Source organism: Sceloporus occidentalis, unplaced genomic scaffold (assembly GCF_023333645.1).
Source record: "Sceloporus occidentalis isolate IW3139 unplaced genomic scaffold, rSceOcc1.0.p SCAF_25, whole genome shotgun sequence".
NCBI classification, from domain to species: domain Eukaryota; kingdom Metazoa; phylum Chordata; class Lepidosauria; order Squamata; family Phrynosomatidae; genus Sceloporus; species Sceloporus occidentalis.
This window is the reverse complement of record NW_028317005.1, coordinates 11,041,629-11,068,663: the sequence shown is the minus strand read 5'-3', so window position 1 is coordinate 11,068,663 and position 27,035 is coordinate 11,041,629. Positions and strand designations below refer to the sequence as shown.

The 27,035-nt window shown below is 40.3% G+C and overlaps 1 protein-coding gene across 2 annotated transcripts in view; it reads right to left on the bottom strand.

The window, feature by feature from the left end:
* Nucleotides 1-6,930: 6,930 nt before the first annotated feature.
* LOC149300397 (protein kinase C iota type-like) overlaps nucleotides 6,931-27,035 on the bottom strand; it is a 33,553-nt gene continuing 13,448 nt past the window's right edge. Inside the window, exons 5-18 of one of the 2 annotated variants that reach the window (XM_089485308.1) lie at nucleotides 25,564-25,649; nucleotides 24,193-24,330; nucleotides 22,900-22,954; nucleotides 22,060-22,118; nucleotides 16,912-17,088; nucleotides 14,122-14,219; nucleotides 12,642-12,728; nucleotides 12,228-12,363; nucleotides 10,202-10,289; nucleotides 9,735-9,860; nucleotides 9,303-9,382; nucleotides 9,099-9,188; nucleotides 8,167-8,282; nucleotides 6,931-7,018 (exon numbers count right to left, since the gene is read on the bottom strand). In XM_089485308.1, the coding sequence (XP_089341434.1) occupies nucleotides 6,931-7,018; nucleotides 8,167-8,282; nucleotides 9,099-9,188; nucleotides 9,303-9,382; nucleotides 9,735-9,860; nucleotides 10,202-10,289; nucleotides 12,228-12,363; nucleotides 12,642-12,728; nucleotides 14,122-14,219; nucleotides 16,912-17,088; nucleotides 22,060-22,118; nucleotides 22,900-22,954; nucleotides 24,193-24,330; nucleotides 25,564-25,649 (1,424 nt within the window). The remainder of the gene's footprint in view (nucleotides 7,019-8,166; nucleotides 8,283-9,098; nucleotides 9,189-9,302; nucleotides 9,383-9,734; nucleotides 9,861-10,201; nucleotides 10,290-12,227; nucleotides 12,364-12,641; nucleotides 12,729-14,121; nucleotides 14,220-16,911; nucleotides 17,089-22,059; nucleotides 22,119-22,899; nucleotides 22,955-24,192; nucleotides 24,331-25,563; nucleotides 25,650-27,035) is intronic. The other variant, XM_089485309.1, reaches the window with a different exon arrangement.

The following is a 27,035-nucleotide window of genomic DNA, read 5'->3' as shown; positions in this document are numbered from 1 at the left end:
TAATGTGATACCAAAGCTTAACCCCTTCGAGACTGTATGGACATACCTCTACCTCCTTAAAAGCTGTGCCAAGACACTGATGAAAGCGCGACCCGTGCAGGGGAGATCGGAGGGAAGAAAGTGAGAAATGTTTCTCTCTTACCACACAGGGAAAAAGTAAAAAAAAAAACTGTCATTTTTTAAATGAAATAGGAATTAAAATAAAAAAAAACCCAATACAGTGAGCTCAGTGATGCTATTGTGACATCACAGGCATACATAAAATGTACAGGAGATCCCTATCTATATATAACAATATATATATCAATATGGGGTATGTATGTAATCGGGGGTTGTTGCCGAATATAAAGTGGATTATTGTTCATCAGTGGTAGGAGAAATTCAAAGCAAAATTGCTACATCATTTTGTATAGGTTTGTACATAGTAGTGCTCAAAATTATAATTTTTTTGCATTTTTCTATGGTTTCGCACAAAAGCCTTATTTTTTCTGAAGAACAAATATAATTGTGTGGGTACATCAAGCTCGGGAATTAAATAAACATAGGTAAAAATGGCAAAAAAAATGTACTAAGTGTATCAAGGAACCCAGGTAGTGAAGCATTAATAATGGCTTATTTGTGGAAAATCAATGATGTGGCACAAGAAACAAGTGGTCCTTTTTTGAACAAGTACTCCAGGGCCCCAAACTCCTTAACCTGGCCTCAAACAGATATTTTAAATGTTTATCAGGCATAATTTGGCCAAGCGCGGGAGCTCTCCTACAGTCTACCATTGCATTAGCAGTTTGACCCCAATTTAATTGCGCACCCTAAATCCTTCATTAACTCTGGCGCCAAATTATACGCTCCAAATATTGAATTTAGCAATAAAGGAAAGTATTTTGAGCGTATCATTAAACGCCAGGATTAATCATTTATATTTTATCGTATACATTTACCTTTGGGGTAGATGGTGTGATGTAATGTTATGTTATAATGTAATGTTGTAATGTCTTTATTATACATACAACACAGATGGGTATCGTCCCAAAATCCAGGCGGTTTACCAGTTGAATAGGTTTAAAGGTGCATACAGCGCACCAAATTAATGACATCACTATTGTAACTCATTTCTACATGTATAAAAAGATCACACACATGTCGATTGTAAAACACAACATACATTGTCTATATGACTGATGTAATATGACTATTCCCTATGTATAATCTGGAATACACAGCGGAGATAGAAGTCCCTGGTCTCCAAAAGCTTTCTTCTCTTGGTACCTCCTTGTCCCTGAAAAACAAGGTTCTGGCTATTTAGTTTTCACACAGGCCATGTTTTGACTCGATCTTGGTGTCTATTTCATAATGAAATCATTTGTAGGTATTAAGTATCTGTGTCCCTGAGTCACCGATGTTTCTTGGTGCCCAAGCTGCGGTGAGCTACAGCTCTCGTCTCAATCACAGCTTTGCTTAGCAGGTTGGAAAACGAAGTTGGCAAGTGAAGGAAAGCAAAATATTTACATTTATGCTGGAAAAAAAGGGAAATAGAGCAGATCTTACTGCTGCGTAATGGGTTTTATATTTAGACTTAAAGGGACAGTCGTCTATAGTCATACTCTGCGAGTAATTTATTATGCAATTTCTAAAACAAAAAAGAAAAATAAAGCCCTCTTCCTCCATCATCTAAAATGTCTTGCCACTGATTGGCTGCTCAAAGCTCTCAATCAGTGGCAGTAAAGTGTTCTTATTGAAATCCATTGGAGGACTTTACACATACATGCGCGCTCCGCCAGAGCTGATTGGAGTACGTCGTACATCACGTGCAGGGAGATGTGTTCGGTCAGACGCATCCTGCAGGGCATTTAGTGAGATTCTGTAGAATACCCCACGCGTTTGCAAAACAGCCACATGAAGAGTTAAAGGGATTATGCAGCTATCCTATGCATTTAAGTCACATCACGGCTTAAGCGCACCTTTAAGAAGCTATATTTGGCAAAATATGCTGACCAAACATGTATCTCATGCATGGTGGGAGTCCTCACTGGGAGGAATTCAGTTATGCGGGGGATCAGCAGCTCTCTCTTATACGCTGGACTTCCCATCTTCTGTTATACAGGGATCTCCTGTGTTAACTTGGATGCTCAACATATTCCCAAGTCCCCTCAACCCAAATATATTATTCATATATACATACATATATTTATATATACATACACACACTATATGGACAACAGTACTGGGACACCTGACATGTCCACTGCTTACCGCTGAAAGCTCCTACAATGGGCACGTGAGCATAAGAACCGGACCACGGACAAATGGAAGAAGGGGGCCCGATCTGAGGAATCATGTTTTCTTTTACATCACGAGGACGGCCGGGTGCATCGCTTACCTGGAGAACACATGGAACCAGGATGCATCTATGGAGGCCCCACCTCGCAACGTACGTGTGTGTGTATATAATATATATATATACCAGTATATTATATATACACATACATGCATACACAGCTGAAATAGATTAGCTGGAACATTGACCACCACTTTTTGTATGTCACAGTAATTTAAGGGTATTTTTGCACAAGACCAGAGAGTTCCTGTTCTTTGGGCTAACTTTTTTGCTATATATAAACATGTCAAAACATTAAGAAGAAATAAAAAGGGAAATATGCACTGTATGTGCCATAATGATGATGATGATGATGATGATGAGGGTCATCTGAGCTTTAATTTACATAAACAGGTGCACCGGAGTGAATAGGGTGGAAATGTTTGTTGATATTTTGACTCTCTAGTATAATCATGGTATGTAATCTGGGTTGTGTGGGTGTCTAAGCTGTGTCTTGCCACTGACACGGGTATCATGCACAATCTACATCCATATGCTACATTCACTAAGAGGGGTTTGGCCTTTTCAGGAAATATTGTATATCTGGTTTCACAGCTACTTAGCCATAAGGGAAATAATGCTTTGGCAGGCGTTTTTGCATTTGTAGTATTATTATTATTATGTCATTTGATGAGCAGATTTCCTTTAACTATACATCCATGAATAGCTTAACCATTCTTAAAAAAAAATTAAAAAGTGTAAGATTAAGATTACATTTATAAGGTTCTCTTCCAATTAGAACTGTAGTAAAGGTAGAAAAATTGCCCCAGGTTCACAATGATTAAATGCTTCCTGACTCCGAGCACTCAAAGCCATCACTTCTTGCCATTTTCTCTTACGGTGATGCTTTTGGGTCACCTGCCACATTATCTTGCTTTCTACCATGGCTTCATGTGACTCCTTAACCTAGAGTTCAGTTCATTCTTCTAATTATATATATATATATATATATACACATATACATACATACACACTCAAGAAGCCACAATCCTGATGCCCGTCCCATGCGATGGACAAATGAACAGAAATACATCACACCAAAACCAAAAAAGAGGAGAGAGAACTTGAAAAGAACCCTGAAGTATTGTAAAATATAACTTTTAATCCATAAAACGAAAAATCACATAGTAAGCGATCCCTTTATATACGAAATGTCACTAAACGCAAATAATGTGCATGTGGCACAGAGTGTGAGTAAAGGCTAAATTACCACCGGACACTCAAAAGGTTAAAAAAACCCAAAAATTAAAGAGCACACTATCTACTCCCAGCTACCCACGCTGCAATAACAAAAACTATTTACAAGTATATAAGTATGCTGATGTCATATATGTTCTACCGATCGCATCAATGTTCATATAAACATTTTATTAAAATGAAAAAAAAAAAATAAACATGGATCAGTGAGCTTTGTGAATGAACTCATTATGACAATGGTACATAAAAAAAAAATATATATATATATATATAATAAATTGATACTCATTCCTGCTTGCTCTCTTTCTCCAACCCATTGGCATCACATTCTTTTTTGATTCTTAAGAATTTATTCTTTTAAACTATACAAGAGGTCATGTTTTTAAAGCATGTAATAAAAAAGGGTCAAACCTTTTGTAGAGTAAGAGCTTAGGGGTTTCCGTCCCTTACTAGTGTTTAAACATTGAATCTTGGTAAGCATCTGAATAGTGATATCAAGTTTGTAACATTAAAATAAAAAACATAAATTGACCATATCATCAGGAATCGGCTGCCTAAATGTGCAATACAAGATAAAACTCGGCATATAAAAGGCAAATGTACCATGTAAAAAGTTTATTGGCACTGGCTAAAAGTATATAATTTACATAAAATGACCCATTGACATACCACAGTCATGTTGTATTATTTCCACTTTATAAATACACTGATTGCAATACTTGGTTCCGATCCAATTAAAGGCATGCGTATTGTACAGAGGAGAAATGGTTAACAAAACGTTCTTCCTTATCACAGCCGGCTCTGGGCTGCTAGGGTTCTGTATTCCATGAATGATCCTTTACTCATGAACACCACCCTTCCTCGTTGCTTTCTAGCACAGACATTAAGGCGGACATAAGTACAAGCATCTTAGTGAATCTGGAACCGCAATGTAAGATAAATCATCAAACATATAAAAAATAAAATAAAAGTATTTGTGCAAAGTAACCAGTATAAAAAAAAAAAAAGCATATAAACATAGCCCAAAAAAATAATACGAAAGACCCTACAGATAGAGACACTTAAAAAAGAATAAAACAAGTAACTTATATCCATTCTAAAGAGGAATAACAGGACAGGCACCGGCTGGTGATTGCCTGCGGGTTTCGAGACTCCTGGCTGCTTACAGATAAAGATCCAGTGGATTATTCTTGTGCTCAGTGACACAAAGCTATCTTCAGTACAACGTTAACGGCTGAAATGAAATATTTGACGTCCTGGCCTTTATAGATAGCGTGTGCGGCCCTATCCCTCCTCGATGTATGCTAAATTAACCCTTGAAGCCGTGTAACATTATCAGACATATTATACAGACTACCCTACTTAATAGATGCAGTGTAAGGGCTTATACATATTATAACATATAGGACGACTATATAGGGCAACAGATGACCATAAAGGCTTGCTTTTATAACGGGCGCATCCCGTGTGACTGCCCATTAAACACAACCAGGTAGAATACGTGGCGATGCGTTATAATGGCGGCTCTCATCGCCAAGTTACACGGAGGCTGCGTCTCTTTCGTGTTTCTGCCCTGGTTATACCAATGTGGCCAATCGAGATTGAAAAAGGAACATTATTAATGTTGTATTATTATAGTTAGTATTCCGCTCTCTGTCAAGGAACCGTGACACTTATTTAGGGAAACTCATTAACACGTCTGCTGGAAATATGACGGCTTCTAAAGCAGCAAGTTCATCAACGATGGGAAAAAATCCACCCCCCACCCCCCGACAAACACCTTAGGAAGCCATAGGTATCTTATTTTCTAGGGTACATTTATACATTGAGGGAGATATGCCGCGGGGGTTTTATCTCTAGTATGATCGTTATAAAGGTCAGGCAAACAGCAATCATTTACAACTCCCAAAACCCTCATCCAGCCAGGCGATGGATGTCACTCTCCGGTTATCGTCGCTGTGTGTCTGACCATACGGTGAATCAGTAGCATTCAATTGTTTTTCATATAGAGGAAAATAGTGGCATTTTTTTACATGGTAGAAACACAATGTATTTTTTTTAAGGTGTACCAAACAGCCTGTACATAAAATAAAAAATTTTAAGGCGCAAATGCCAGGTAAATAACCCGTATTCCAGGCATGTGCTCCGCCAGCTGAACATCATGTGACACCAGCGTGTCTTTGCAACACATTAACGCTCCGAGGAAAGCAGTCTCTTTGGCTGTGAATGTGCTAACTGTACTAGAAAGGGATATATTTAAATATACTGCGTTTTGGACTGAAGGAAGAAAATAAAGTCAATATAGTTCATTCCTTTGCTGCATTCCACCGTCCAATGTTACCGTAATTGCTTTGAACCCTTGAGAACAGAAGGGGTAGTGTGCAACCGCCTACAAAAGGTTATTAAAGGCGAGCAAAAAAAGAAAAAAACCCCAAAACACGCATATGGGTTTATTTAGTGGGTAGGGGTTAACGTGGCCGTTAAACGCCGTGATTCCATATCCATTGTGTTATGGCACGAAGATCTAGTGTTTCCAAATTGACTCATTTCACAGCTGTAAACAACTGGGATTTGAGGATTAATAAGCAGCGGTGCTGCAGGCATTGCATGCGCGCCAGAAATACCCTACTGTGCACATTATGGGGAGATTTCGGGTTCTTTTAGCTTACAAGGCAAGCCTGGGAAGTCATGCAGTGTAGCCGGCACAGACAAAAACTCATCACCAGCATGCATCGGCACATCGACGACACATTGCTCATTTATATGAAAGCCCTCCTGGTGGAGAAAAATTAAATTTAAAAAAAAAAAGTATACGTCCATTCTTTGCCTGGACTGGAAAACTGGGTACCACTGAAATCTGTATACAACACTAACCGTCCCACATGCTCCAAACATGACGGAGTTTTGTTACATTAGCATATGTGGCTTACTAAGGCTGACCTGTGAGACTAAAGGGCACTCCTGTTGTACAGACAGACACTTTACCCAAACCCAAGGCACCCAAACCTACTCAGCTACTAAAGAGTTAGAAAACAAACCCCGGTCTTACCCAAAATAAAAATGAATGTGATTTGGCCTGTTCCCTGATAGCCGCACAACTTCTATTACATCTACATACAGCAGCCGCTCAACAGCCTCCTCCTGCTAATATAGTTACAATCATAAAAAGGCATGTGTTTAACAGTAGTAGGTCCAGGCATCAAACAGATCCCCTTTCATTGATTCGGATGAATGGCACATATACATTAAGACGCAGTGGCAGAACAGTATGGAACGGTGTGAATTCCTGGATGGTATTGAAGAACAGACAACCGTGCGGTGGAATGACCCCGTCGCCGGCTCGGTCAATGTGCAATGAATCATACACACTCCTCAGCAGACATCAAGAGAGGGTTGATATATTCAAAGCCTTCAAATTCAGACTGGTCAATCTTCCTCACAACATCACTGTTTAAAGTAAGAAAAAGGAGAAAAAATGATGAATACCTTTAATGAGCCGCAAACTCAAAGTGTTAAACGGTTAATAATCTCCCCACGTAGGGGGCCTGTTACCAGGATCAAACGCAATGGCGATCGTCAGGTTTTAGAAGAAAGAATCACGCCATAGATTGATGTGTAAAGGATATTCTGGGATCTAGGAATGTGCTTTTAGAACAAAAGCAGATCCATAGATGTGAGGTGTCAGTACGTCAAGGTTAACGTCGTGTTTTCAATTCATCGGGGGGAAAAAATATTAGATTTCTGATTGATTTTAGGCAAGTTGCATCTTTTAGTTTCAGCAACCCCATTATATTAATGTTTTTCTAGAATGTCAGAATTTCTTGAACTGTATAAAAGGTGCCCTAAAATACTAAACTAAAACATACAAAATTCTGCAAAAATGGTTCTGGACACCAGGCACCAACGGTTATTATTAACTTTGCCAACATGACGCATCAGTCACCATATGGGGACCATGCACTGGAATAATGTCTGGAATAAAATGACCATAGTGGAAGGAGACCAAGACACCGCGGCCACTCGAAGTCCACTGTACAGAAAACGAAGGTTTTCCCATAAACCTGATGCCCAAATAAAATATGCCTTAATTCCAAGGCAGCTCATGCAACCCCTGGGAAAGGACCATTCTCATCAAAGATTTTTATCTAAAATGTGAGCCATCTGCAACGTAATGATGCAGAAGTCAAGGCCCATATATTTTCATAAGACGTTTACACAACAGGATTCTATAGATTATGGCGAGCAGTTAAATAAAGTCTCTATTGGCAGAGGTATACTTTGTATGCATGCGCACACACAAGCAATTTTTAAAGGCTACCACGACATGACAATATATAGTTATAAATTGATCCGAGAACAACTCTATGGTATTTAAAACCGAATCATTTTACTGTCCCTTTAACTAATACCCTACATGTCATCACCAAGAGTCACGCAGCAACACATCTAAATGTTAATGAAATCCCGATACACAAGCCTGGCTTGTCACCTTATGGTAATGACTCTCCAGAACACATCCCCAGCATCCACGCTTAAAAATAAAAGCAGGTAAAACTCTGGAAAAACGACACTTGTTAAAACATAAGATCACATACTCATCATCGGGAGTGAGCTGGACAGGCTCATTCGTGAACTGCGCGTCAAAGTTATCCAATCCGAATTCCCCGCATATGTTGGGCTTAAAGGGAGGAACGACTTGCCTTTGCTCCATCTGAAACAAAGAAATAGAAGAAACCGTCATATAAGAAGTCGCAGGGTTTTTGTGTGGCCACCGGGACATCGCAAAGAACGAGGAGGCCTCATGCTTCAATTAATGAGGCAGGGTGTAAGGCTTTATTTCCCGGTAATTTATGGCCTGACATTTCAGGCGCAGAAAACAAGGTCACCTTGTTCAGCGAGAGCCGTATAATAAACAAATACATTTATCAACCTGTAATTAGAATAATGGAAACGGAGCTCTTTGGGTTCCCTGGATGTCCAAACAGCTCTATCACGCGGTGATAGAGGACATCCCTGTTGCTCCCTCATATCCTACAGCACGAGGAGCTAGAAGAAACTGTCGGGGTGAAGCATCCAGAATCACTGGGGCAAACAATATGGTAACTAAGGGAGCAACAGGGGGCTTTCACGTAAGCAGAGAACTGCCGTATAAGCACTGGGTGTAGCACGGCACATTAAACCAGTAGTTTGTTATAGCCCTTGTACCTCAAAGGACACAGCCAGCCGATGATTAAACTGGGAATATTGGGATTTTGTGGGATTTGTGGGAACATTAATGTATCATGTGAGGTTTTATATTGACAGGTCTAGGATTGGCCCATGTCACACAGTGGTTAAGAGTCACTTATTGTGCAACCTTTAGATCGTAAGCTCATTTGAGCAGGGCCCTCCTCACCTGTTACCGTATGCCATCTTGTTATTTCATATATAACTTGTTATGTCCTGTCTACCCTTTGTACAGCTCTGCGGAATCTGACAGCGCTATATAAAACAATAAGTAATACTAATGATAGGCAACGTTACTCACATGGTCCCAGTCAACATTTCGGAAAAACTGGTGATTCTGAATGTCAGCAAATCCTGTCTGTGGATGACAGCCAAGGCGGTCTTTGGGTTCCTAAAAGGTTTAACAACAACAAATTATCTATAATAAAAAACACTGCAATAAAGCATATCGGCAGCATGCGATAAACAGACATTACAAGAAAACAAAACACGTTCTGCCGCTTACCTTGTTAAGAAAGCTCTTTAATACACTGGCTGCTTTAACAGAGAGAGATCTTGGAATACGGATTTGCTTTTCCAGAATAACTAGAGAATAAAAACAAAATGTAATCAAAGTATTTCTACATACACAATTTTAGAAAAATAATTGGTAAAAAATATAATATTCAAATCCAATGGGTCAACAACACTGCACAACCACAAATCATCCACGGAATCTATACCAATGGGTGAGTAGAAAACACACACACACACACATCTATAATATATGATAGAGATATACATATATATATATATATATATATATATATAATTGTGATTTTTTTCCCCCAGAATTAGTATTGAAACCAAACGCAGTAGCACTTCTGTATGCAGCGCGGTTTAGCGAACTACACATTGTACGAGAGATTACTCCTCCGGAAAAAGGGAGAATCGTTACCTTGGAAAAGAAAATCCTCTGTGTTTTGGTCAGGATTATCCGTGCTGCCAACAATATCAAATGGAGACCTTCCAGCCATCATTTCGAACATCAGGACCCCCAGAGCCCACCAGTCCACACTGAAACCTTCATCACACAGAAAAGCAAATCACTAAAACACCAGTCTAAAGAGCAGATTCATTCCGCTTTGACAACAAAGGAGAGATATGCCTTAATAAACATGAACTCTTTGCCATCATCAACTAAACAACAGCAATAACACGTCTAAATTTCACCCGTGGAGCTGGAATACAGATTCCTGTTAGCTGTGTTCATTTTATCTGCTTTGAAATAATTGTATGCCGTGTGTATGTAATAAACACAAGAGAACATGAGTGCTGATGGACTTCATCTATGGCAGAACTCCGCAGAACATGCCTGTAGCCGTGAGGGCATTAAAACTACAAAGAGCCAGACTGGATGATTACCATAATCTTCCCCTCGTAAGATTTCTGGAGCTATATAATTTGGTGTCCCACAGAACGTGCTGGTTGTATCTCCTGGCCGCAGCCCTTCCTTAAAAACAAATAAAACAATTACATTGAGAAGCCTTAACGTTCTGAGCATTCCCATAACATATTTAGCTGGACGAGACCCAATATGTTACATCAATTCGTTGTGACCTTTCGAAATCCCAAGTAGACTGCATGGCAATCATGAAGATTTCCCCATAAACACATACAGTGCATAAATAAATGAATATAAAACTTTCAATTTGTTTTTACTGCTGAAAATTTAGGAGTAATCAGCAACTTCCCTACTGGGCATAAACAGTATATCCCTGGGAAGTCTCTCAATAATACATATGATATATATTATATTATATATACCGTATTTGCTCGATTATAAGACAAGGTTTTTTTCAGAGCAAATGCTCTGAAAAATACCCCTTGTCTTATAATCGGGGTCGTCTTATAATCAGACCTCAAACAGGTCTGACTATGAGACCGGATCCTCCTGTCTCCCCCCCCCTCCCCCGGACCACTTACTGCTACTTCTGAGTCCCGGGTGTGTAGCTGGGGCAGAGTGTAGATGTCTACGAGATTCGCATAGACAACTTCCGCTGCAGCAGGAAGGAGGTGTGGCTAGCAGTGGGGGTTGTCTGCGTCCATCGCGCAGACCTTCCCCGGCTGTCAGAGATCAGAGTTCCCCGCACCGGTGCGGGGAACTCTGATCTCTGACAGCCGGCTGCAGCGTAAGTGCGTGGGATCTACACGCTGCCCCGGCTACATGACAGGGAAGTCAGAAGCACCGGTAAGTTGGGGGGGGGGTCGGGGGGGGGGTCGGGGGAGTGTTAAATGGGGGGCATAAGGCATTTCTGGAGGCAGAGTGCTCTGTGAAATGCCTTTTAACCCCCTTAATGCCACTCTGCCTCCAGAAATGCCTTTTTAACTCTCTATACGCCACTCTACCTCCTGAATGCCTTAAACCTCCCTATATGCCACTCTTCCCCATAATATGCCTTTTAACCCTCTAAATGCCAGAGTGGCATATAGGGGTATAAGACATTTCTGGAGGCAGAGTGGCACATAGGGGGTCAAAAGACATATCATGGGGCACAGTGGCATATAGGGTTAAAAGGCATATCATGGGGCACAGTGGCATATAGGGGGTATAAGGCATTTCTGGGGCAGATGTGCATAACTGGGGGGCAGGTTGGAAAACAGAAGGAAATAAAACCAAAATATATTTTTCTCAATCATAGCTTGTATTAAAAAAAAATAGTTTAGATAATTAACATTTACTGGTAAAACTTTTTTCCTATAGGGTCGTCTTATATTCAGGCTTTTTCTTTTTTTCCTAAATTAATATTCAGATTTGGGGGGTCGTCTTATAATCAGGGTCGTCTTATAATCGAGCAAATACGGTATATACACACACACACACACACACGCTAACACATAGGCAAAATGCCTTTTTCTTCTAAATAATAAAATACGTTTTATGGAACGTTTATATTTTCTAGTATGTAGCAGGGAACAGCAGCATCCTACCACATGTGGCGATTCATTTTAAGACGCCACCAAATTATTATTTTATCAATAATATTTGAATTAAGGATTTCAGTGCGGCTTGGTTATAGTATATCTGAAATGGACAAAACTCCAGGTAGCCATGGTTTTTGACACACTGTCCTCCATCTTGCATTGACAGAATTAAGAAAGAAAATGTCGGGGGCCATAAGACACCAGGGGTCAATTTGAAAAGTTAAGATTTTTCACTGTTCCCAAGAAACTCAGAAGTTTCACAGAAAACCTTGATACATTGGGCTACACAAAAACACAGCGCTTGGTTATTGAAATCTTAATTTTGGACGCAGTAATGTAGGGGTCAATTTCTTTTTGATTTGAACGCGTAAACTTGATAAAGGAGGGCATTTTCTTTATTACGTTGTCGGAATTGAAGGGTCCGAAAACCAGTAGAGTTGACAGGAGGCATAAAGCATTTCCTCACCTTGCACATGCCATAGTCGGTAAGCTTTATGTGGCCTTCAGAATCCAATAAGACATTGTCCAGCTTTAAATCCCTATAAATAATCCCCCGCTCGTGAAGGTAGTTTAATGCCAGACTGATTTCTGCAGAATAAAACCTAGGGGCAGAAAATCACAAGTCTATTACACAGAAGCACCGTTAACAACCAACGCGTGACATATTTGCCGAATAAATCCTGTTTGCATGCTACAAAGTATCTCTCTATTACACGAGCTTCGTTACTCCGAATGGATTCTTTTATCACGATGCCATTTCCATTTCAATCATTTCGTAATTTCACAGGCAGAGTGCGGGAATGAAACGGATGAAGCGCCTTACTAAACCAACATTAATAAAGGCAGCTTGTTATTTGCGCTGCTCCCAATTAAAACAGACCTTGCGTGCTCCTCTGGAAGTTTTCTTTGACGTTGCATGTGGAACATCAGGTCCCCGCCGTTGACATACTCAATGACAAAAAACAGCCTGAAAGACAAAAAAAAAAAAAAAAAGGAGGGAAGGATGAATGTAGACCCGCGGCACGGTATCACCATCACACAACACCCCATCTATCACCCGATGACGGTAATCCCACTAAACACAAAATGATTTACTATGCCTGTTAGGGCAGGGCTGGCTACTGACAGCGAAACTGTCGCATCGGAGATGCAATCAAAGCTGAATCCAGCACTGAAAACGTTGATGATTTTATTATTATTCATACCAATTGTTCCATTTTTTAACGGTATTCTTCCAGCTCCGACATATCTGCCTCCATCACATCGCCCTCACTTAGAGCTACGTTTGCCATTTATAAGATGTGAGTGCAGACAGTGTCATTTTGACGCCACATGCTGTAAGCTCTGGGGAGTGTTTGTTTAGCACCCTACGTAACCAATTTTTTCCCCATTGTTGGTTTAATTAAGATTCCCATTTTCTCTGTTTGATGTACCCACACAAATTATACACAAATTATTGCTTCAATTTGAAAACACAGAAAGATGTTCTAGAGGGACCCATCCATCCATTACATAGAACCCTATAGGGTAGTATTTTGATACTTCTTGTTAAGGGGTTTGGGGGTAGTGAACAGGGGTGGGGGTTTATACATTTTACATTAAGTGCTAGGGTAATGGGATGTAATTTAAAAAAAAAATTGTTCCCTCACGGCGTCTCTTCTCTTGCTCCGCCGAGGAACAAGGCGGAGTCACAGGAAGTGATGTCACATCACGTGACTCCGTTTTGTTCCTGGGCGGAGCAAACTAGGAGACACTAAGGGAGCAGCAAGAAGGCAGCCTTGCGGGACTGCGTGGGATTACCGGGACCCGCAGGTACAGTGTCTGACCGCCCGCAGCCCCAGCAAGACCGCCCGCGCCCGCAAGTTTTTTGGCGGGTCCCGCGGGACCCGCCTCCCAATGCAGTCCTCTAGTTGGGAGTCAATAAACAGCCTGGTGTCCCTGCCAATGTGAAAAAGTGAGACATACAAGTACGTCCTGAGGGTAATCTTGCCACACCTTTTGTTCACTGTACATCCATAGGGTAGTGAACAGGTTAAATATGGCATTACTTTGTATAACTCTATTTGTAAGTCCCTGTAGAATCTGTTTTCACTGCGTTAACAAAACATAGAAATAATTAGCTTCTCTAGGTACATGAAGAGGCCTTCCCGGACCTTCTTCTTGGTCGATAAAATGTGAATATCTTGAAAATGTTGAGCATAGAGGAGCTTGTGTCATGTTTCATCTAAACTAGCTAACTTTGTATAAAGTCTGATCCAGCAACCTAGGGACCCATCAACAGACGGGATATCGCTGTTCTTTCAAGTTGGTAGGTCATCATGGACAAAAGTAAAAAATCCATACTAAGCAGTAAATCTTACCTGCTTTCTGTTTGGAAGCAAGAGTGTAATCCAACAAGGAATGGGTGGTTTGAAGCCTGTTCAAACACATGCTTCTCTGTCTGAACCCAATCAATATCCTACACATCAAGAGGAGGGGGAAAGGCAGAAGTAAGAACGAAGAACCGAGTAAAGATTCGCAGGCGCAGGCCATGAAAATTCAACACCTGGTATCTTGAAGAAATATATAATTGTAGAAATCTGGAAAAATCCATGTTTACCATTTCCAGAAGAATCATGGAAAAGATAGCAAAAAAAAACCAAAAAACACTATCACATTACAGCATCATTTATAAAGATAACAGCGGGAACCTCATCACTGAACGGCAGGATATATGCTATCACAGGCAGGCCTGTTTGCCTATTTTAATTTAAATGTGCCGGCTGAGGTGCTCCAAATGTTATTCTTATGCTATTTTGAGCTATTAGAGGGCTAAGTAGACAAGTTGTATTATTCTGGAACTAAACTCCTGTTGGGGTTTACGTCACTCTATCAAGAGCCACTTGAATGCTTTTGTGGAGGACCGATGAGTGGGTTCATCACTTGGACATCCATAAATTAAAAAGGCCAATTAAAAAGGCATCTGTTACCAGAACTAGGACTACCTGGCAAAAAAAGTGAAAGACGAACGTTAAATATAAAAGCCTGTTTCTGCCTAGGCGTGCGAGAAATATATATATATATTTCTTCATGGATGTCACAACACTACCTGAAACTTAATCTTTCTAAAACTGAACTCATTATCTTCCCTCCCTCCATCTCCACTCCACTACCTGAATTCTCTATCACCATTAACAACACGACTATCTCTCCTACTAACCAGGCCCAATGCCTTGGGGTCATCCTTGACTCAAACCTCTCCTTCATCCCTCACATTCAGTCCCTCGCCAAATCCTGCCGCTTGCACCTAAAAAACATCTCTCGTATCCGCCCGTTCCTCACCCAAGAATCCACAAAAACACTCGTTCATTCCCTTATCATTTCCCGTCTTGACTACTGCAACACTCTTCTGGTTGGCACTCCACTGTCTCGACTCTCTCCTCTACAGTCTATCCTTAATGCGGCTGCTAGGCTCATCTTCCTTGCACGTCGCTCCTCTTCTGCTTCCCCCCTCTGTGAAACCCTCCACTGGCTCCCAATTACCTTTAGAATTAAATTTAAGATCCTGGTACTGACATATAAGGCCATCCATAATACTGCTCCTCCGTACATTTCTGACCTCATTAGCAAATACTCTCCTACTCGATCCCTACGTTCCTCCCATGGGCTAAGGCTCTCCTCCTCACTCATCACCTCTTCCTTTTCCCGTCTACAAGATTTCACTCGAGCTGCCCCATATCTCTGGAATCTTCTCCCAAGGAACCTTCAGCATTCTCCCTCCCTCCCAACTTTCAAGAAACATCTAAAAACCCACTTCTTCAGAGAAGCATACCATCTTAGCTGCTAGAACTTCCTTGTCATTGATACAACCCCCACAATACCTCTCACCCTTTCTCTATGCCTTATGTTTGTCACCCCATTTCCCTCTAGATTGTAAGCTTGCGAGCAGGGCTCTCTCCACCAAATGTATCGGTTTGTCTTAGTCTGTCAATTCTTGTCTTGTCATATCCCTTTAATTTATGTATTGTATTAAGCGCTGCGTAAACTGTTGGCGCTATATAAATAAAGGATAATAATATATATATATATATATATATATATATATAATTTCTCGCACGCCTAGGCAGAAACGGGCTTTTATATTTAACGTTCGTCTTTCACTTTTTTTGCCAGGTAGTATATATATATATATATATATATATATATATATATATATATATATATATATATATATATATATATATATATATATATATATATATATATATATATATATATATATACGCTGAAACTGCATTGCAGGGAGATGTTTTAGTATACACTAAAAAAAACATTCCAAAGGGTGTAATCACGCTGTGAAGCAGATAAAAAGGCTCTGCTATGCAACACCTTCCATACTGTTGTTCCATAATTGACAATATGTCACCCCTATTTAAAAACAAAATCAGAACTTTTAAGCTGGGATGACAGAAACCCGATTAAAAATAAAAATAAATCATACTTGTATAATAAATATTTCTACATAAACACAGAACAAAAAAGGTGTCACAAGCACACGAGTGTAATGAAGCCATGTAAATATGCCTATAGTCAAAATGTGCCGCTATATAGCATATTCTATCTAGCTGTATTATATAGCTGTATTGATTACCATGAAGGCTCTCGCGGTGTGGAGACAGTTGCCTGGTTAGATGATTTATATACACACACACACACACACACACACACACACACACGACACCAATAGGTAAGCCCATCTCCTTGAAGCACATTATAAATGGGGAGCTGTTGAAGAGGTCAGTAGTTACAAGTAGCAGAAAAGGGGGATCAGCGCGCATACGCATGCTACAGACTACAATGCTAAAACACATTTCATATATTTTATGTAATATAAATTATAATAAAAAAAATTATACCAAAGAGCTACCACTCAAACTTTTAAAGAATTAAATGGGCAACATATCCCATCTAACAATACGAAAAAGTATGAGCTAAAGGATGGAAATATTTAAACCACTGCTTGACTGACAAAACTGAACTGTTCATGGCTAAGATTGATGGGAGTTGCCCTCCTGCTAAAGCCATGAGGCTACATTTGCACTATTCTGAGCTATACAGCCACATTAATGAGTGTAGCACACGCTAACAAAAAAGTTAACATTGGCACTTGCCTCATCATCGTTAACCAGCTCCTTTTTAACCACTTTCATGGCATATATGCGTTCGGTTTTCTTCAGCCGCACCAGAAGAACTTTAGCATAACTGCCCCTTCCGATAACGCGCAGCAGATCAAAGTCCTGCAGGCCCAAGCTGGAGGGGGACTTGCCGCTCTCCGTGCTGTTCGTTGCCTACAAAAGGGGACAGTTCAAAGAAATGAATGAAGACGCTTTCCTATTAATGTGTCTGAAAAGCTGCGCTCCGGCTATTGAGTTTGCGTCCAAGCTGCCGGAGAAATGGGACGTTGGATTCAGGAATAACGACATGAAAAAAGTGTTCCTGTAGAAAGTTTGACGGCATTAGACGATGGCATGCTCCGGCAATCGATATCTACTGCATTCAGTCAGCTGGATAGAAGAGCTTTGTACGCAGCAGGAGGCCCCGGTGGACATTACCTTCTTTCTAGAATTAAACGACCATGTAACTGGTATGAAGGTAAAAGGAATTCCTCGCTATAGCCGTAGATCTTTATTTAGAAGCCCAATACGTAGACCCTCTGCTGTTATTGTCCTCGCACGTCTATCACATGAGAGATGGGCAAGCTTTGGTACCCCAGGTGACTGGTATCAGAGTAAGGGAAATGGCGGCCAGAACCATGGTAATTAGCAGGATTCAGTGTTTTTCACACATATATGTATATGCCAGCTGTCTTAAGTATGGTAAGAGACAGTCCCAAGTTGTGTGCCTATCTCTTTCTCGTAACATGCTGGTAAGAAATTTCAACCCGCTCCCTGTTCATTTATGAAATTAATGCGTATATGAGTAGCGTTTTGCTCTTTTGCAGATTCAGGTCCGTTATTCTCTCTGACTATGTATGCCCAATCACGGTATTGCGGCTAGGCACATATGTTTGTACTGAGAAGATTAGCAAGAGTATGATTACATCAGACTTCAATTAGAAGGTTTATTACTCCTGGGGCACATCGATCAGCCGGCCGTCTCTTGTGGTTCGGGGATATTTACAGTTGAAATGGTAAATTTAAGCCGCTGGAACGATTAAAGACTTTTTTTTTTACTATAGAATCTTCCACAGTCATTCCCCTTAAATTCAGTCTCTCCCATAGCCATCGGAAATATCAAAGTGTACATTAATAGTATTTCCTATACAACTTGTGAGGCCGAGAATGCACACTGCTGTGTAGGAAAGGAGATAACAGTCCTTCTAGACAAATGTTTATGTTCTAGACATGATCCTTTAACCCCTTCGTGACAAAGGCTGATTTTACTTTTTGGACCTTTCGTGACAATGGCCGTTTTAACATTTCTGCGCTGCTCGTGTTTAGCTGTAATTTTCTTCTTTCCCGTTTACTGAACCCACACACATTAGATATTGTTTTTTTCAGGACAAGAAGGGCTTTCTTTAGATGACATTGTTTTGATTGTATCATATTATTTACTATTAAAAAAAGTATAAAATATGGTGAAAAATTTAGAAAAAAATGACTGTTTCTAACTTTTAGTTGAAAAATCTTTTACTCATCTATAAAAGGTAATAAAAAAACCTGCTAAATAGATTCTACTATTTGTCCTGAGTTTAGAAATACCCAATGTTTTTATGTTTTTTTGCTATTTTCTGCACGTTATGGAGCAATAAGTACAGGTAGCGTTTTGCTATTTCAAAGCCATTTTTTCCAAATCTGGTAATTCTTCCCCCCATGTGCCATTTCGGGTATCTTTGAAGCCGGCCAATGCAATTTACCCCATCAAATCATATATTTTTGAAAACTAGACAGCCCAGGGTATTCCAAATTCTGGTATTTTAACCCTTTCCAAGCACTAATTCTACCATCAGCCTTTGTCAAACTTTATGGTAGTAATTTTTTTGCATTTGTTTTTTCACACACATTTTACTTTAGGTATGAATAAACAGGTTCTGGTATATGTCGCTATCAAAAAACACCCCAATATGTGTTTAGCAACATCTCCTGAGTACAGCGATACCTCACATGAATGATTTTGCCTGGCTGTTTGGGGGCAAAAGGGCCACATTTGGGGCATGCACATTTTTCAATGTTGAACTTTGGCATTTGGGGATCCACTGCCCATGCCCTATTTGGTACATCTTTGAGCCGGGCCATTTCAGTGTGCCCAATAAAGCTATATATTTTTGAAAACTAGACACCCCAGGGTATTTCAAATGCTAGTATTTTAACTCTTTCCATGCACCATATCTACCACCAGTCTTTGTCAAACTTTGTGATAGTCATTTTTTTGCATTTGTTTTGTCACACACATTTTACTTCAGGTATGAATTAAAAAGTTCTCGCATATGTCACTATCACAAAACACCCCAATATGTGTTCAGCAACATCTCCTGAGCGCAGTGATACCCCACATGAATGATTTTGCCTGGCTGTTCGGGGGCAAAAGGGCCACATTTGGGGCATGCACATTTTTCAATGTTGAACTTTGGCATTTGGGGATCCACTGCCCATGCCCTATTTGGTACATCTTTGAGCCGGGGCCATTTCAGTGTGCCCAACAAAACCATATATTTTTGAAAACTAGACACCCCAGGGTATTTTAAATGCTGGTATTTTAACTCTTTGCATGCACACATTTTACCACCAGCATTTTTTCAAAGTTTGCAGTAGTATTTTTGTGTGTGTATTTTTCCCACACACACACCTACTTTATGTATGAATTTACAGCTCCTGGTATATGCCGCTGTCACACGACACCCCAATATGTGTTCAGCAACATCTCCTGAGTACAGTGATACCCCACATGCATGGGTTTGTCATTTTTGGGGGGAACTAAAAGGCCACATTTGGTACGTGTGCATTTTTCTAATTGGAAATTAGATGTGTGGCCATCCTTCCCCCCGTGTTAATTGGGACCTTGTTGAACCCAGCCAATTCAATTTACCCCATCAAATCATACATTTTTTAAAAGTAGACACCCCATGGGCATTTAATATGCCAGTATTTTAACTCTTTCCATGCGAGAATTGTTTTAAGCTAATATGCTAATTTTAGGACAAAAATATATTTTTTTTATATATATATATATATATATATATATATATATATATATATATATATTTATTTATTTTTTGCCTTTTTTTATTTTTTTAACATTTTTTTTCAACTTAAAGGTTCCCCTGATAGTGACATCAGTGGGAAATTATTTTTACATTTTACTGGTTTTTTACTATTTTTTTTCTAATTATTATTAATTTTATTTTATTTTTAATTTATTTTTTCTAATCACACTGTGATTAGAAAGCTGAGCTCCATTGACTTGCATGGTTGAATGCAGTACCTGTATTCAACCTGCAAGTGGAGTCAGAGTTCTCTAGAGGGTCTGGAGACCGTCTAGCGAACTTTTTAGACTTTATTGTTTTTCTTTATTGAATTTTCCCGGACCGCCGCCATCTTGCTGATGGCGAAGATCACCGGCAGCTGCGGCTGTGACCGCTCTCCGGAGCGGTCACAGTCCATCCCCAGGTAAGTGTTTGGTGTCGCTGGATGCCTCCTGATCGAGGCATTCCAGCGACACCATTTAAGTTTAGGAGGCGATTGTTATCGACTTGAATTTCCGTGACGTGCCCGGACTGGCAATTGTCATCAAGGGGTTAAAGAGGTGAAAATACACTAAGCTAAAGTGACCTCCAACCTTACTATATGAACGTGTTCTACCTCTACTGAAAGGCCATTCACTCTGCCCCTTTGATTCTATATTTAGCTTAATTTTAAAGTTTAAAAAATAATCTAACAAGAGACATGGGTAATGAGGTAACAGACCAGGTACATCTGGGGGTCTGATCTATAGAAAAGATGATGTATAAATAATGGTCATATTTGCAGATGAACATAAAAGATAAAAAGGGACTCCGGCCTTTCAGTAAAAAAATCAGAATCGTCACTATGTCAATCGTCATTCTAACCCTAGAAGTATAATGAAAGTCAACCTAGTGTTCTGAACAACTGACATTTAAATCAACCAGCCAACCAGCTATTAGCTTGGTTAATGAAGAATCCCCTAAATACGTTGTAAACTCTGAATTATCTCCATATAAAGTTGGAATTAGTTTAGAACTTGGTACGAAGTGTAAGCTTGTAAACATTTTGTTTACGATCTCGCCCTATGCCAATTATCCAGAAAGTGGGTGATTGTGAAGAGCCCAAAAGGTACTGGAAAGAGATCCACTTCTAGGGCTATAGTTGAGAGGTTTGCGGTTTGTCAACCTGTCGCATGTATTCATATTTACACTGGACGTTTCCAGTTAATAAGCCAAATTGCTAATAAAGAGCACGGCATTCAGGCCTTAACTGCTCCCCCGACATCTCACATCGGAGGCATGAAGAAAGCCACCCAACGCGTTTCGCGCCGATCTGGGAGCTGAGTCAGTCTTGCAAAACGTTAAGTTAATTTCGTCACTTTCAATTAATTTCCCTACAATAGCTTTACATTGTGCGGTGCCAGTTCAGACCTTCTAGCTGGAGACACTTAGTGAGACCGGCCCTTCATTATACATCGTGATGCCCGAGTGGAAACGTCAGTTCGTCAGTTGGTGAATACCCCTCATTATCTTCTGTCACCTGCGGGCAGATATGATCTGGAAAGGCTGCTTTGTTAGAGCTGTCCGATCATATCTTTACCGAACAGCTTCTTGCAGTTCTTTCTCAACCCTGCCAAACGTCTAATGATGGTCAGTGACAGGACTCAGTTCGCTTAGATAAGGGCTTTTCGTGTGCGGGAATCAATGTGTAGATGACTTTACTCCGTAGAACCAATAGCTCACACAGTCACTGGCCAAGATGCTACTTGCGAGTCCAACAAATGTTTTACTTTCCTGGAAACATTACACAACTCTGGAGGGAACCCGTCGGCCGGCAGAACTTAAGCAAAAATAAAACTCCAGCCTGACATGCTTTACGGGCGCGTGTAGCAATGTGAAGGAACACAGCGGGCCTTAAAATTCAGATGTGCAAACACCCTCACACATATGTGTATGTATGCGTGTGATATATTATATTATATATATATATATATATACACATATACATACACACACACACACGAATATGCGAATATGTATTATACGATTAGCAAGTTCCAAGGCTGCAAATAGCGTCAAGAACGTTAAGAAACTTTACCTCTTTCTCTTCACCAAGTTGGTCCAAACTGTCCTGGCTTTTGGGCCGGTAAGATAAATCTGCAAATAAAATATAAAAAAGTAAAATAGCTGAATGAACGCAAATGTATCTGTTTTAGTAACACAATCCTTCTAAACAAACTTAAAGATCGATAAGTTGAATGACATTAACTGGTTCCATTTTATACTTCAAAAGAAGGAATTCTGTTACAGATATGCCCATCTGTTCTACAATAAACGCTTTACAAATTGAAATCTCAGAGCGTTCAGGCTTCGTTCACACTTACAGACTGATAAGTGGATTTACTACAATGCTCTAAGACATTGTCGATATTTGTTCTTATTTGATTGCTGTGTGGTTTTACATTCAGATGGGAAAAATGTTCAGGGTAGCCGGACGGAACATAAGACAGGAACATATTTTACTTACTTTGGGCATAATTCAATGAAATTACAAAGCTTAGGGTCAGTGAAAATCGAATATTTAAAGGGACACTCCAGCCCCATTATGCACTTGATGGCCAACTTGATAAACCCTTTAAATTGTCATTCTGTATCATTCATGATGGGATTCTGCAGAAGATTGTTTGCTTCATGCAAACAATCAGTGGCTATAATCAGACCACCAGCAGGGGAGCTGCAGCTTCTATCTAAGATAGGTTCCTTCATTTTTAAAGAATGCATATGAAAGTATTCATAAAGATACTTCAATATGCATTTTAGTTTTTTGAGTGAGGATGTCCTGAACATTATACTGTCCCTTTAACCAGAAAACCCAGTTTAACCGCAGCTTCTGTGAACTACACATTCCCACCATTAAAGACTATTTAGATGTTTGTACCTGGAGTGTTGTGTTCTGGATGAATTCCTGATTGTTCCATATGGAGTATTGGTTCCTGCAATAACAAACAATGTATTTTTACACACTTTAACGCTTCACATGTTTGTAGTCTGTTTAAAATGATCTTGGAAATATGACTGCACGTTCTACAATGTATTTTCAGCATGTGCTTTTGGAGCTGAATTGGAGGAGACCATTGAGGGGCTGTCACTAAAAGGTATAACAAAATAAGGTCCAATTTAATGTGAACTTAAGTAAGTATACTCTAGTGTATAGGTCTATACGCGTTGCTTTTATACACCTGATAAACATAAAAAAGGTATGTTAGATGTTTATTTCCTCCGGCTATTGCACAGGTTACATCACACGATGCTGGATTTTTCACAATCCTAAATGCAGATGTCGTTATACCTGAGGGCTGAATAAGTGCGATATCAGACACACACCCTGTATTTGTATACTGTTATCAGCCGTTTTTCCCCATGGAGAAGAAACACTGCTGGTTCACAGCAAATAGATGGAATATATATATATATATATATATATATATAAAAATAATCATGCATTTATAACATTTCATTTTTGATAGTACAAATTGAACTAGTGCTCAACAAGGCAACATGCAATAAATCTCTATAACTTAAGGTTATGTTAATGGAAGGTTGAATGACACTTCAGCCATCATATGCACTTGAATGCATGTAGGGATTCAGCCAAATGTTCTATATGAATTTTTTCATTGTGTCCTGCCCTCCAGCTCCTTGGCTTGTTCCAGGGGGTCTTAAGATACAACCAAGAGTGTCCTGTAAATCAGACAATGCGGGGGGGGGGGGGGCACTGCAGCTGAATGGGGGGGGCTGAATGAGTGTCCTACCAGTTCTCTGTGTGATAAACAGAGGAACCCCATAGCAGGCACATCACCCAAATCTAGCACATGTCACAAGCTTGCCCACCAAACACCATCAAAAGTGGTAAATTAAAATCATGCCTCCCTCCCCTCCAACCCTGGCATCATGGATTACAAATGTGTGATGATTTACCTCCAACACAAAGAAGTATAAGACTACATAATATAATTCAATGAAAAGAAAAGACCATTGGAAGAATGCAAAGTTTGCCGTGCTAATTTTAGACGTTGTTTCCTTTCATTACTTGGTTCGCAGATTGCACCAAAGATGTGAGGAGCTAGTGAGAAATCCAGCGCCCAATTAATGCAATGTAGTGTAGTGTACACAGCCCGCTAGTGCGAAAGATCAGCCAGACATACATACTGTAGTGACAATCGCTACTTACAACTATAGTGTGACGTCCACACTCTATGGTAACAAGTTTGTGGCATTTCTTATGAACCAGGAGCTTACAGTTGATGCATTTATAGCCCTGTCTTCCCAGCCCCCAGATCCGATCTGTGCAGATGGCACAATGTGCTCGCTGAAAGGTATTAAACAGAGGGTTAACACAAACGCAAACATTTCCATCCCGGCAGATTGTCGGTTATACAGCCACCCACACAGGCAATCCCTACACAATACTCATTGTCTGCAGTACAACTTTCACCGATGCCCAATACTTCCAATGCTTTCTAGTATGCCGATACCGAAACACTAGGAATAGCTTAAATTACATTACCATGGATATTTTTATGTTCCATTGAGCACATGGTATATTGTAATAGCTTCCAGATCAATATAGCTATATTTCCTGCACACTAACAGATTGCAGATGATTTATGTTTAGGTATTTAAAATGAATTAAAATAGCTGAAATGGTGGTCATCTAAACCATATTTAGGATACCGTTTAATTGGCCATCATTCATAGAATAATATGTTTAAGCTACCAGCCCTATGGGCGAGGGGCAGCAAGGTGTGTCACTGCACCCCTTTCAATCCCTTCTGCTTCTAGAAGCGGATGTGACTTCAGAGCTTCCAGAACCTCAAAGGTTCTTCCTTTAGATGTTACTAGATCAGAGTAATTGACATCTGAGGCCTTGCAAGCAGGGCCGGCCCAAGTCAAAATGCCACCTGGGGCGAATTTAAAAATGCCGCCCCCCCTCCTTATCTACCCTTCCTCTCCCTCCGTCCCTGCCGCCCCCCCCCATTATCTACCCTTACCCCCCCCTTGTACTTACCTTTCAGCAGTCCTGCGGCGAGTCTCCCTGTTCGGTCTCGGTGCTGGCTTGTAATGCTGAGCGCCAGAAATGAGGTAATCTTCCGGCACTCAGCATTACAAGCCGGCACCGAGACCGAACAGGGAGACTCGCTGCAGAGGAGAGAGAGAGGGAAGCCGAGCGGGTACTGACAGCTTGGTAAGCGAAAACCACTCGGCGCCTGGAGCGGTTGCCCCACTCGGCTCCATTGTCGGGCCGGCCCTGCTTGCAAGGTCGTGTGACCCCACATCTTACTCTAAAAACAGCGGTCCACTAAAAGGCATCAAAGCCTTCTTCTCTGGGATCAGAACAGGAATCGTAAGGTTTAGGGTACATCACTGTAAGCAGAATGAGACTGCCAGCTACTATAATAATATTAAACGGATTTTTCTGTGGACAGCATCTCTGGATTTCCACATATACTACTATCACTAACACATATGGCTAACATGTCAGTGCTGGAAGGTTCTGCTCCCCTTAGAGGTGACAACTTTTCTATTAGCATGTTTTGCTTACCCTGTTAAATCTTTTGGCCTGGAAAGTGTGACCATTTGCACAGTACAGCTTTCGCCACCTTCGAGCCCCGCGTCGATAGATAGACTCTACAATTCAAGAATTAGGATACCTCATCAGATTTTAAGTGAATGCACAACTAGAGAAAACAAACATACAAGTGAACCAGAGGAACTAGAGGTATAGATTAAAGGACAAAATGACTAATTTTCTTGTCACTGTGTGACTTTATGTGACACTGGCATTATGCGAGGGAGTGAGAAATCCATTGGGTAATTAGCAGTCTAGCGTGTCTCCAGCTTTGACAAAGATCATCCTGACAGCCTTAGTTTGTTGACAATTTGTACAACTGTAGCGTGATAGCCACACTCTACGGTAACAAGTTTGAGTCACTCCTTAGGAACCTGCAGCTTACAGTTAATGGATTTATAGCCCTGTCCCCAGCCCCCACCATACGCACACAGATCACGGATATATAAGAGAATTCAGGGTGTGATCTGGTTGTGTATTGTCCTTAATTCACTCGTAGAAAGCATAGTTGACAGCTCCTTCAACTGAATGCCTTGGACATGATCGCCTGGCCTCTGTAGAGCGAAGGCGTATATAGCTGGTACTGCTGAACGTTAGATTGAAGAATCAGATACAAGATGCCAACTGGTTCTCTGAACAATGTAGTTTCTCTCTTTTCCCCCCGACGCAACGGAGGAGAGAGGGGATATAAACTCACTAGATATGTTCTCTGTGTCAGAAGTCCTAATGGGAGGTTCTCACAGCTGACAAAAGCTGTTACGTGGACAGATTCCATTGCCTTGATACATAAAAACTACATCTTTTCACTGAAATAACAGATGTTATGCTTTGAGGTGCTTGTGAATTAGAATATTTTTTTAATTGCAAGATTTTTTCTCTGAAAAGGATCCAGCAGTACCAATTTTTCAAGCTTTTGCCTTAATAGTTTACTTATAATTGTATCTGTGTGTAGAGGGTGCTCTGGTTTTGCAATATGCCATAATAAAACAGTCTTTATAATGTATCGCGTGGCGTGGAATAAACATATGCTAGCTGTCAGGCTTGTATTAATGACAGAGCTATTTATGTTCATTCTAGCTTTGCAAATCGTATTCTAGCCTTGGGGTTGCCAAATGTTTCTAGGAGAAGAAAATCGTAGACAATCTTTCTTTACGTTCTAGGAAGTTATATCAAGCACTAGAAGAAGAAAAAAAAACACTTTGGACACATGGTTTCTTCCAGGAGAAAGAGTGTCTAATGTGAAGGTTTTCCTTTCCACCCAACACTGAGGACAGTAAGTAGAGTCTAGGTGGGGGTGAAGGGAGCAGAAACCCTCTTCTTCTGGATACTGGAAGATCCTATGTGTATAGAGCCCTAGAACTTATTTTGGCCAACCCAGTTTATTACACATTTGATTATTTTGATTAGGAAAAGGAGCAGTATGTAGCTCTAGAGAAATATGAAAA